We start from the raw sequence: 13,710 nt of genomic DNA, 5'->3' as shown, positions 1-13,710 counted from the left end.
ACTTATAGTAAAAAAAAAGTCATTGCCAATTAATATTAGATGAACTTTCTTCCTGAAAGTTATCTGTCATTTTATTAGTATTGTGGAATTTTTCAGCTGTATTATTTGCATAAAAGATAAGCATTTTTCTGGTCACTGGAAAATATGTTTATAATATTATGTATTTAAACCATTGTTTCCTGCTTCTGTGTGAAATCTCATGAAATTATTTTCAAATGAGATTTTAGAAGACTTAGAAAATTCAAGTGTTATGACAATTGCATCATTTCAGTAACAGGATAATACAACTGTGTACATTATGTGCTAAATGAGCATTTCCCCAGTGCATCCTTCTTTGTTTAAATAGCAAGCCATCGCCATGCATGACCAGTTACTCTTATTAGCAGAAGGATTCCCCATTGAGTAGTTATTTATTTGTGCATCCGTTCTATGTTTGTTAGTCAATGAGAACATATGGTTTAGAATAAGCTGGCAAAAGTGACATAAAAATAATAGAAAAATAAAATACAGTATTCAAAACACTAAAACACAAACAGAAGAATTAGTTATTCTTATAATAATAAACAAGACTGTTATCATATATGTCATTTAATACAGTTGACCAACTGTTGACTTATTTTAATTCAAATATCAATCATAAAACTTGCATTTTGATTTATTCCTAGTGAATTAACAAGAATGTTTTCACTCATTACATTTCTCTGAAACCATTTATGAAAGTCTTCCTAAGATAAAACTTACTTTCTTTTTCTGTTTCTTCCTTGCCTTCTTTTTTTTCCAATTCAGTGGAATAAACATGTCATTTGGCAATAATGATGCTGTTTGTATTCATATTTATATTGGAATCTGTGGAATTAATATATGCTATCCATCTCTCCTTTTAAAAGAGCTGAAAAAATCTAAGATAATGACTTATTTTAATATTAACATATGTTAAATTTAGTACAACGTATTTACATCCATTAGATCATATCATATATCCTCTTACTTTACTCTTTAGAGTTTGTCCCAATAAGAACTCCAACTAGAAAACAGGCAGTGCCTCAGATTTTCTAAACAAAACATCTGGGCAACTTACTGAGACCTAGTATTTAAAAAGGTAGGAAGAGGTAGGATGTTGCTCAGTGGTAGTGCACTTGCCTGGCATGTGCAAAGCCCTGGGTTCTTTATATGAAGATTCCTCAAAAAACTAAAGATGGAAATTCCATTCAACCCGTCTCTTCCCTTTCTAGGTATCTTCTTGAAAGAGTGGAAGACATCTAGTGATACATGCATACTTACGTTTATAGTAGCACAGCTATTAATGGCTAAAGCTTGGAAGTAACCTATGTTCATCATCAGATGAATAAAGAAAATATGTTATTTATACAGTACAGAGTGCTACTCTCACAAATAAGGACAAATTTGAGTTATTTGTAGGAAAATGAATGCACTTTGAGACTGTGTTAGCATGTTCCCGCCAGTTTGAACCACCATCACTATATGTATGACTGTCCCATGGAAAGACTTTGCCACCCAGTGGGACCATCTTCTGTGGCCCAATGAGACAGTCATATATATACCACTGGTGAGTCAGAGCTATCCAGCAGTAAGACATGAAGTACAGTCCCAGTGTATTAAGTGAAGCAAATCTAACATACAAGTTTAAATATTGTGTGGGGTTTTTTTATATGAGAAATTCAAATTAAGAAGAGCACAATGCAAGACGAACAATAGGAAGTAGGGAGGTAGACCATTTGCAAAAAGGAAAGAGACCAAAAGATTTAGCAAGGAAAGGGGAAGAGAATGGAAAAGGAATTAAGATGAACTCCCTGTGAAGAATATAATTAATACAAAAAGCCATTAGTCCAGGCTCTAGCACTGCCCCCCTAAGAAATCAGTGTTTACCAATATTTTCTTTGTTTCTGTAGTACAATTTCTGTGTCTGTATTTTAAGAATAGAAGACTGGGGAAGCAGTTCAGTGGTAGAGTATTTGCCTTCAGTGCAGAATGCCATCCAAAACAGTGAAGAAAAAGAAAATAGATATATTCTTACTTAATAATGCATTTTATGTACATTAATTTATTCTAACCCCTGAGGTTTCAGCTGCTATTAATCTCCATTTACTATATATTCAGAGAAGTTAAACAACTTATGTAAGATAACAGAGCCAGTTAACTGAGATAAGTATGTGCCCAGGCAATCTCATTCTATAAATGAACTCTTAATACTAACATTTATCTATTAGAACTTTTAGTCACTTTGTCTAATATATTTAACTTTTATTTAGATTTAATGGAATCTAAAAATCAAATTAGGAATGGTATATTTATAAGTTCTAAAAAGTAGAAATTAAAACTTCTTCTTAAACAGGTGTAATGGAATATGCCTGTAGTCTGAGGACTCTAGGAGGCTGACATAGGAGGATCACAAATTCAAGCTCCAACTGGGCAACTTAGCAGCACTGTTTCAAAATTTTTAAATTTATAAAACGGGGCCAGAGATATAGCTCATTGCTGTAGTGCCTGCTTGGCAAATGCAAGGTCCTGAGTTCAATTCCCAGTACCATAAAAATAAAAATAAAATTTGTAAAACAGGGCTGAGGATATAGCTCAGTAAGGCCTTGGGTTCAGTCCTATCATGGCAAAAAAAAAAAAAGAGAGAGAGAAAACTTACCTTAGCTGTGTCTGTATTAACTTAGAAGACCATATTAACATATTCATTGCATAGTTGAACATCTGTAGTCAAAATGTACAAAATACTTCAAAATCCAAAACTTTTTTAGCACTGATGTTACACCACTAACGGAAAATTCCACACTTGACCTCAGTTGACAAAGTGACTAAAAGTTCTAATAGATAAATGTTAGTATTAAGAGTTCAATCAGAATGCAAAGGTACAAAAAATGTATAAAATTACCTTCAGACTATGTGTATAAGGTATATATGAAACATAAATGAAACATATTTAGACTTGGGCCCAGTGTTCAAGGTATCTCATTGTATGTGTGCAAATACTCCAAAATCTACCATGTTTCTAAACCTGAAACATTTTAAATAAGGAATACTTACTCTGTAATAACTTTTTAATGGTATTTGTAATATATGTGGTAAGACATTAGATATTTAATAGCTTTCATAGTAATCAAAATCACAAACGTGAAGAATTTGAATGACTTTAAAGAATGAGTAGTTACAAGATTCTTATTCAAAAGAATTCAGATAAATCTAAAATGAATTTTTATGTGTCAGTGATTGTGATCTGTTTTCTCTCTTACCTTGCCTCTGACAGAGGTACTTGTTCTCTATACAGGATGTTTTAAGTGTATCTTTATAATAACACTTACCATATGGTTCTGTAACTGTATCTCTAGATATTTGCCCAACTTTGAGGTCTCTAAGGCCAGGCTTTTATTTATATTTGTACCTGCACAATGCCTTCAATATAATAATCTTCATTATACGTGTGAATGACTATAATTGCTTTTCCTTCGTTAGTCATACCAACATTTGCTAGTCCCTCCTTCTTATTCATCTTCTGTTTCTATAAATGCTTCCTTCCTTTCAGCTTCTTTTTTAAATGCTGATCTCTTCCTTTTCCAATTCACTCCTCCATCCCTTTGTTTCTTATTTAGTGCACTATATTCTGCTGCTGCTCTTATGGAAGGTTAGCCAGGTTTTGAGTATGGATTTGTCAGACTGTAAGAATAAAGGAAATCTATCTAATGTTAGCTAGAAAAATTTTGCATTGAGCAACCAAGTTTGCAAAAGTCTATGACTAGTAGAGATTGAATTAGATTTCCTAATCCTTTTGTAGTAAATGCGAAAATTTCCTCTTGTCTTTGTCTCTTTGAATTCTTCCAGTCTATTCTGCAACCTAGTTTCTCAAAATATTACAGAAACAGACACCAGAACCTCTTCATGCTTAGATAACTAACATCCCACCCTTCCTCTATTCTTGACCCTACAAGTTTGCTGTGTGTGGAGCTTTTAGTTGTAAATGATTGTAACCTTTGTTTCGGGTGTACTGGATTCACCAAAAGAGGCCAGGAGTTACTGAGTTATGGAACCAAAATATCAGCTCCAGAAAATGTCTCAAAACTTTTATCTGATAGACACCTGATCTTGCTTCTAAAGCTCTAAGATAATATCTGGCATAGATAGTTTACACTCAGGATTGATTCAAAATATCGCCATGTATTTCCCTGAAATAATAATTTAAAAATTAGAAAATTTAAAAAAGGAGCTGAGTCTGCAAGGAGATGTCTTTGTTTTGAGAGCCCATCTTCTGTAAAATAACATAGAGGGATTCTGGGAAGATAAGGATTAAAGCTACCTTCATCCTGTTTTTACTTCCTATAGGTGTTCAAAGCAGTCTACAAAATTTGAGCTTGCATTGGTCTCTAATACTTCTATTCTCTATATAGAATGTCAGGATTTCCCTTTGCACTGGGAAAGAGGTTTCCACAGAATAAGTCAGACTGAGTTGATGGAACTCTTCAGTAAAATGGAAATATGAATAATACCTAGCCTTTAGAGTTGTTATAAGAATTGAGTTAACACATTCCCATGGGCTTGAACTGCTGATCATATGTGCATGACTGTCCTATTGAGCAGCTTGTAACCACAAAATGAGACTGTGTGTCCCATTCTACCCAGTAGGACAGTCATGTGTGTAGAACCAGTTAGTTATTCAGAGCCTGCTGGCAGCAAAACATGAGAATTACAACCTTATCATGAATGTGTTAAAGCAAACCCAACCTCTTAATAACTACACAGATGAGTTGGTTTTTGGTACCTTTAACGCATTTGTTAGCTTTTTCAGAACAATGTGAGGACTGATACTTGTAATTTCAAGATGAACACAATCATTACCATGACAATAGTGGAATGAAAGTCACTTTGGGTAGAGAATAAGGGGTGCCTCAGATGATGTATCATCTTTTTTTACCTATGCTTTGCAGGCAAGGAGGAACTTTGTGTTCAGTTTGCTAACATAGGAAAACATTCTAGAGATGATCATAACACTCTTCTGTCCAGGAGTTACTACTTTCTGACTTCAACTTTTGGCATCAGCTTTTTTCAACTCTTTGCTTCCTTTTTTTTTTTTTTAACTGTAGCTATTCCTTCCCTCACTCACCCTCCCTCTTTAATTTCCTTAATTATCCATTCAACACATTCCCTTCCCTGGTAATCAACCAAGCCACTGTTGCCTCGTCCTTGTGTTTGTGATGGGTATATTGGTTTCCATTTTATCAGCTGAACAGTTGTTCCAAATGTTCAGATGTGAATTAGAGAAATTTAATATGACTTTTCCTATTTCTGAGTTTTCTGATTTTTTTTTTTTTTTTCTCTCTCTCAGTTTCGAGTATTTACAGCTCCCTTCCATAAGGTAGGCTTTGCTGATTTCTGGCTGGCTGATCAGCTGAACAGCCTGTCAGTGATACTAATGGACTTGGAATATATGATCTGCTTCTACAGTTTTGAGCTCAAATGGGATGAAAGTAAAGGCCTGTTGCCAAATGATCCAGAAGGTAGGGTATGAATTTGCATTCACACCACTAAATTGCCAGTATAAACCAGGAAATACTGGAAATATCTTAGAAAGTTAAGGTCATGGTAAAACTTGTCCAATAATTTTAAAATTAAATATACTTGGCACTGTGTTCTTAAGTCTCTTTATCTAAAATAATTTGACTTTTAAATTGTATTATGACTTTAGCCAGCCATTTGCCAAGAGATTTACAACATTAAAGAATTCTAAAACTTTTTTTTTTTTTTTTTTTGGTACTGGTGATCAAACCACAACCTTGCACTTGCTCAGCAGGCGCTAGTGCCACTGAGCTAAATCCCTGGCCCTAAAACTAGTTTCTAAGTTCAGTACATTGGTAGTTATATTGCAGATACTCATTCTCATCACATTCTCATCACAGTGATGGTGAACCTTTTAGAGCTTTCAGTAACAGTCGGCTGCAACACATATGCCTTTGGTTCACTGCCACAGCTCTAGAGTGTTATTTACAGGTGATCAGATTGAGTGCTCGAACAAAGTCATGATGGACTGCTTTTTGATTCTTACTTGGAAAATAAGAAAATAAGAATTTTTCTTTAACTTATTTCTCTACTTGTTTTTTTCCTAGGAGTTCAAATTAATAAGAGATTTTACTTTCTTGACAAAGATCACTTTAGATAGACTGTTGCATCTAATAGAAATTAAGGAAGAAGTCTATGTAATCACAATTTCAGTGATTACTGATGGATCATAATTCTGTTATAGGTTGATTACAATATAATGTATAGACAGAATTTTTTAAAAATTGATTTTCTAACTTTATTCTTATTTTAAAAAATACAAAATCTATTCCTATAATCCCAGGCTGATGGGGGAGGATTGTTGAAAGTTTCAGCCCAGCCTGGGCAATTTAGCAACGTCTGTTTCAAAAAACTAAAGAAGGGTCCGGGGGTATAGCTCAGTAAAAAGGCCATGTATTCAGTGTGCAGAATAGTGGGGGAGGAGGGGTGGACATACTCTTACGAGTATTGTTGTAGTAATTTGAAGTTGTCAGGAGTCACCTGTGATATTTGTAGATTTTCCAGATATTTCAAATTATGGAACAAAACATTCCTCCCCTTTAATTTTCATATTCATTTTCTAATTTATTGTATAGTTTTATCATATTTGTTAAAAATTGATTCTACGACAGGTAACCCAGAAATTTGAGAGGGCAGATTTTCTCATTAATCACTTTACAGATTTTACCTTTTCTTCTTGACTTATATACCACTAAAAAATCTTGAGTGTATTATAATTGCAAAAAAGATAGTGATTCTGAAACCCAGGCTTTTTGCTTCTTGTTGATAGCTGCTGTATATAACTAAATAATGCAAATAGACTTCTTAATTATAATTTTTTTCTTTTTGAAATCTTCACAGAACCAGAAATTTGCCACAAATATTCATATGGTGTACGAGCTGTTGTTCAGTGCATTCCTGCTTGGCTTCGCTTCATCCAGTGCCTGCGCAGATACCGAGACACTAAAAGGGCCTTTCCTCACTTAGTTAATGCTGGCAAATACTCTACAACTTTCTTCACGGTGACGTTTGCAGCTCTCTACAACACTCACAAAGGTATTCGCTGATGGACTATCAAGCAATTTTCACTGCCTAGCTTGTACTTCAGCTTTCCTTACTTTGGTTACTTTTCCATTTTTCTACTGAAGTTCTAGTCCTCTCAATATCTTTGTTCTACAACACAATTTTAGTCTCATGATATTATTTACTAACAAGTGTCGTTGAAAAGAACCAGTCACCCAGATCAGAAAGGATGGTGATAATTTTTGAAACCCTGAATTATGTCTAATGACTTCAATCTATAGATGCCTTGAGTTTTCATTTAGTGTTTTAGATTTTCCTATTCATTAATGAGGTTGGAAAGTGGCTAGGTGAAAAAGAATCCCTCTGGAAATCAAATATATTTTTAACCGCTTTTCTTCACCAAGTAGTAAGAATCATTTCCAGCCCATTTAACTGCAAATTGAGTTCGCTCATCCCTCTAGTTTCTCATCTCCATGGCAACCTGCTATTACTTGCCATTGCTCTTCTGTTAGGAAGAGAAAAAGCTTTTAAGTTCTGAGACATGAGTAGTCAATGCTTTTGAATTTTTAACCTTTTTCCAAGAACTGTCAATCAACAATCTCGCTTCCTTTTACTAACATACATTCCTTCTTTGTCTAAATTAATAATGTAGTAGTAGCAGCGCACACCTTCGAGCTGCACTTTTTCATCTATAGGTGGTAAAGAAGTGTTGCTAATTGAAACTATTATAGTTATTTTTAAATACTTGGTAAATTTTTTTCAATTTTTTTTTTTTTTTTACTTGAGAAGCTGTATTTAGGTAACTTCAACCAATGCTACAGTACTGCTACTTAGCTGAAGTATATTTAGGCTGAAGATGTAGCTCAGCAGGAGAGTACTTGCCTAGCTTGGACAAGACCCTGGGTTCAATCCCCAGTACCACAGAAAATGAATGAAGGAAAAATTAAATGTGTTTGATGATCATGATAGATAAGGGCATTACTTTAGTATTATGACTTGGCATGGATGTGGTCCAACAGATACATTCTAACATACACCCATTTTTGAAGTAGATTCTGCAGTTAGAATAGTATTAATAAATGTAGCCAGTAATTTTACCCCATGTAAGTACTCTTGTTAAATAATACTGTTGTGGGAAAATTTCCAAGTCAAACCGAATGGAAGACTCTTTACACTGAAGAGATAAGAAGGTAGCCTTTAATCTTTACATCAGCAGATGGTTGTGGGATCATTCCCAAAGGGGATGTAAACATTAGGTTTACAAAGAGTTTAGTTTATGTAGCATTTAGAAATAGAAAGTACAGGGGCTGGGGATTTAGCTCAGCGGCATAAGCGCCTGCCTTGGAAGCAGGCAGTAGTGAGTTCGATCCCCGGTACCGATAAAAAGACACAAAAAAAAAAAAAAAAAAAAAGGAAAAGAAATAGAAAGTACAAAGCAAATGACAAATCGTTACATAATTGGTTACATGCATTAAGTCATATATTGACAGACAGGCTAGTCTTAAAATTTGCTAAAACAAATAATATCATAACACAGAAACATTCTGGGAACAAGGGGAAATGGCCCATATAGGGTGAGCATAATTAATGGTGTCCTTGACTAGCCCAGGGTGCCTTAAAGTATAAACAGTTACTCTGACTGAGTGCTTATCAGAAGTATGCAGCTGGGCTTTAGACACTGTCAAGGTTAGTTGAATTCAGCAGAAGCAGCAGAAACTTGGTCAGAGACCTCTAGTTGCTCTCTAATTTGTATCATGAAATACCTATAAGTTTGCTATTTTATAAATGTGTTCTTACATTATAATTGTGCCCCAACAATACGATTTAACCAACTATCTCAGTGAAGGGAATACAGCTCCAAAGCTCCAGTAATTGTAACTCTTGCTGAGGAATACCATCAATCGGTTTCAGCCTGCATCATAAATTTAGAAAGTTATTAGAGGGTTTATAAACTGGCAGCTAATTTGATACTAAATTATCTAGAACCTGTCACTCTTCTCCCATTTTAGGTAAAAATGAGTAGTGTATTTTTTTGTGTGAGTACTGTATTTCTAATTGAATGTTTTAGAACATAATGTATCTATAATTGTGTTAGTACCATCACTAAGAAGCTGAATATCTGAATTTCTCGAATCTATAAACACTCCAAATCTAAAAAGCCAAAGCTGGAAAAGCAGTGATTTTGATAGCCTATAGTCTTTAGATTTTTTTTTACTCATGCATCCCTTCAAATAATTTTATAAACGTATTATTTCTTGGATACTTTTACATTTACAGCTGAATTTCTTTTTATTAATGTATGTTAACAACACATTGTAGTTAAATTTGTTTAGGGGATTGGTATATAGATACTGCATACCTTGATCATTTTTATCCCTTTATCCCTCCTCCCTGCCCTCTCTCCTTTCCCTCACATTTTTTTATCTAAAGTTTAGATAATTGCATAAAGAACAAAACAAAAGATAGATAATAGGAAACAGGGAAATAGATCTTTTGCGAATGGGAAGGAGACTGAGAGATAAAAGTAGACAGGAGGAGGGAGAGGGAAAGGAGATGGAAAAAGAATTGAGATGCATTATGTACGTGCACCATCTCCTCACAGGAAATGTGATCATTATGTACTGCAGACATGTACTAATAAACAAAAACTGAAAAACATACCATTTCTATTGTATTTTAAGTATTCACATTTTAAAACAAAACTGCTGAATGTTTGTTACCAGGAATCCAGGTCCAGACATGGCAAGGAAATGCACCCTCACTTCCTAAGTTCTTTGTGCTCTCTGTGACAAAATTTAATCAAGACACAAAATGATGCAGAAGTACAGGTAAAATTTCCTATAAGGTATATACAGAGAGAGTTACCCCTTCAAGTGAGAAAGGCTGTCAGTGCTAAAGGCATCTGCACCATTTCAAGTTTGGATACGTTTTCATGCACACAAAAGTTCTTCCTGAGGTTCAGAGAACTAGGATACTTATGATGTTTCTTGATACTTTACCTTATTTTATTTTAAAGAGAAAAAAATTCAAAACAATATAGAGGATAACAATGGTTAATACATTGCATATTGTTATCTTTAGTTACTCAGAGTACAAGATATTAGCATTTAATTATCCACCCAGTATTAGCACAAATCTTACTTTTCAGTGAACTAAGAGAAATTAGTAGCATCACTATCTTAACTATCTTTTTATATATATACATATATAACTATCTTATATATATGATTATATATATGATTTATATAATATGTAAGATATTATATATATAAGATTATATAAATTATGTAATTTATTTCAGCTTCTCTCACTAGGGACTCAATAAGATGTTTACACATACAAGTCTGATTTATTTCACTTATGAATATGGTCTCTAGTTGCTACCTAACTATAGTCTCCATTTACCTACAAAATCTTCGAGTTTATCCTTCTTTATGACTGAATGTACTCTATTGCAAAAAAATACCACCTTCTTTTAACCATTCTTCGGTTGATGGGTATTTGGGTTGTTTCCAAAACCTAACTATTACAAATTGTGCTGCTATAAACATGGTGTACATTAAAAAAAAAAAAAAAACATGGTGTACATGTATCTTTGTAGTTTGATGTTTTTAATTCTGGGAAGATACTCAGGAGGGGAATAGCTGGGTCACACAGTTTTTTAAAGACACTTCAGACAGATTTCCACAGTGGTTGCACCAGTCCACACTCCCACCATCAGTGGAGAAGGGTTCCTTTTTCCCCACAACATTTGTTATTGCTTGATTTCTTAATGAGAGCCATTCTTTCTGGGGTGAGGTGAAGTCTCAGTTTTGTTTTAATTTGCATCTCTCAATCACTAATGATGTTGAACAATTTTTCATATATTTATTTGTACTTCTTCATCTGAGAAGTGCATCATCATCTCAGATGCCCATTTTTGGATTGGATCTATTTAGGAAATCTGATTTGGTTTTGTTTTGTTTTAGTTCTTTATTGATACTTTACTTATAAGTTTCTTTGAAATTGAGAAGTATCTTCCTATCCTTTTTACGTACTTTCCCAGGAGTTTTAATCATATAAGAAATATCTGAAAGATAAATTCTTAAATTAAACCATGTCCCAGTCCAAGGCTGAAGGATCTTTTAAAAAAAACATTACCTTTTCCAGTATCACTAGGCTGCAGGCTATGGCAGCCTGGAGCTCTGTAGTATCCAGGTAGCCAGGTAAATAAAGGACTGTGCACAGTGTATAAACTTGAAATGCCATTGGTCTCTCTGGGATTGCTTTAGATCTGATTCCTAACAAATAATTGTAAATGTGTTATACATTGAAGTCTTTGTTTCTTAACTGGCAACTCATTAATTGGTAAGTATTTTGGACCCCATGCCCCGCACCCACCCTCTCCCCTTCTTTCAAGCCTGCTACTGTCTTAACTACCTGCCTAACATGTCTACTAAGTATATCCTAGTAACCTAAGTAAAAGGCAGTTTAATACTTAGAATTTTTGGTATTTTGTTTTTTGAAGTAAAGTCTACCTGTGTACTTAAGGCTGGTTCTGAACTCTCTATGTAGCTCACAGTGTCCTTACAATTGATGTGATCCTCCTGCCCCAGCCACCAGAAACCTGGGATTACAGATGTGTGCCACCATGCTAGCATATTTTTAATGAAACAGTTCTATAATAGAATATTCTTTCTCATTAAAGTATATTTTAATGTGACATACTAATATTTTTATATCTTGTCTGCTACATATATATGTAAATTGACTATTTTCTGTCCTTACAAGGTGCAAAAATACTAATCTTTTCTTTTTTGGGGTTGAAATTATTACACTATTACATCTGTTCAAAGCAACATTACAAATACATTACAAATTTTAATAATTATTGCACGTGTTTCATAATGTGATAAACATGTTATTTCCCTTTTCTAGTTTTTGTGAGTAAAACCTTACAAACATTTATGTAAATGAAAAAAGGAGTTTTATTGCTGCAATGACTCAATTTTAACTTGACTCACATGCTCAAAACTACAGTTATTTTTAATGATTAAGTTTTCTTTATTAAAGAGTTGAAAAGAAATAAACAAAACAAAGAATTGAATGCAAGGGACACAGCTCAGTGGCCGGCGCCTGCCTGGCAAACATGAGGTCCTGAGTTTGATTCCAGTATAAAAAAAAAAGAACTGAACATAAAGTGAATGAAAGGATTTAACAATTCATTAGTTATTAGCTATTTTAAATTTCTAAGCAATAGAAATTTTCTGTCATACAGTTATTAATATTTTTACTAGTGTATGTTTATACCACGATTACATTTATCGTGAGGAATTGGCACATGTACATAGCACATCTAAATTCTTTTAATTTCCCCTTTCCCATCATCCCTGTGATTAATTTTAGAGTCTCTTTGTTTAGCTCAACATATTAAAACGGGAAAATTAAAATGTTGTTAATTTAAATGCACAGTTACTAATGAAATGTTGATGAAATACTTTGATTATATCAGACTCTTTAAGTGTATTTTTAAAACTTTTTTCTTTTTGGTACCAGAGATTGAACTCATGACTCTACACTTGCCAGGCAGGTCCTTATGCCACTGAACTGTATCCCCAACCCCCTTTAAATGTATTTTTGAAACAAAATCTTATAACTGCACATGACACTCATCTGATTTATAAAAAATATCTACAATTTACCGTAGGGAATAAAAAACTTTTTTCTTGTTCCTCTTAAGTTATTGACAAAGATTCTGCAAATTCCTTCCTTCCTTCTTCCTTCCTTCCTTCCAGTTCTGAAGATTGAACCCAGGCCCTTGACACTTGAGTTACATCCTCAGTCCTTTTTATTTTTTGAGACTGGGTCTTAATCACTAGTTGCCCAGGCTGGCCTCAAACTTTGAATCCTCCTTCCCCAGCTGCCCATCCTGTTAGGAGTAAAAGATGGTGAGATGACCTTGTTCACACTCAGAAATCTGAGTCTGAAAAGAACTAGTCTACCATGGTTACCATAGTAACAGCATTATATAAGGGGCCTTTTCAAGATTGTTTCAAAGGTCGTGTCTTATGATTTATAAAAATGGAGGTGTAAGAGTTAACTCTGGGGCTGGGGATTTAGCTCAGCAGCATAAGTGCCTGCCTGACAAGCAGCCAGATTGGTCGTGAGTTCAATCTCCAAGACCACAAAAAAAAAAAAAAAAAAAGAGTTAACTCTGCACCTTGAGTCATTTTTTTAGAAGGTACAGGAGGTTTAGGCAACCCATTTTAAGGAGACTAAGTATGGTAGTTATGGTATTGCAGCCAACCTGATTTGTTGTATTAAAAAGGAAACATATTTAAAATACGTTGATGTTTTATTTTCTGTCATTGATTTTTAGAAACAAAAGAATTTAGTTAGCAGCCAGTCAGTATTTAAGAATTCATTACACAAATAAATTTGAAGCCAACTCCTGGAAATGTTTTGTTAAGCATTGGGATTGGAGGAGGCAGGAAAGTATTTTAAATGGTTTTTGTGTCTTTGAGGTTTCTTGGCTTTGGCAAGCAGAAGCCTGTGGAAGGTACAATAACAGAAAAGACCATTATGTTGCTAACTTTTAATACTTTTTGAGAGAGAACACTTTGTTAGATTTTCTATTTTTCTTTTTTATTTTCTAAC

General features: G+C 34.0%; 1 protein-coding gene across 2 annotated transcripts in view; it reads left to right on the top strand.

Moving 5' to 3' along the window:
* Positions 1–13,710, top strand: part of Xpr1 (xenotropic and polytropic retrovirus receptor 1) — a 183,827-nt gene that overhangs the window by 137,155 nt on the left and 32,962 nt on the right. For both annotated transcript variants that reach the window (XM_003474894.5, XM_063239820.1), the window contains 2 exons: positions 5,342–5,513; positions 6,913–7,107. In XM_003474894.5, the coding sequence (XP_003474942.1) occupies positions 5,342–5,513; positions 6,913–7,107 (367 nt within the window). The remainder of the gene's footprint in view (positions 1–5,341; positions 5,514–6,912; positions 7,108–13,710) is intronic.

This window comes from Cavia porcellus, unplaced genomic scaffold, assembly GCF_034190915.1.
Source record: "Cavia porcellus strain 051 isolate PalLab524CR breed Dunkin Hartley unplaced genomic scaffold, mCavPor4.1 scaffold_29, whole genome shotgun sequence".
NCBI classification, from domain to species: domain Eukaryota; kingdom Metazoa; phylum Chordata; class Mammalia; order Rodentia; family Caviidae; genus Cavia; species Cavia porcellus.
This window is presented reverse-complemented; position numbering and strand designations above follow the sequence as displayed.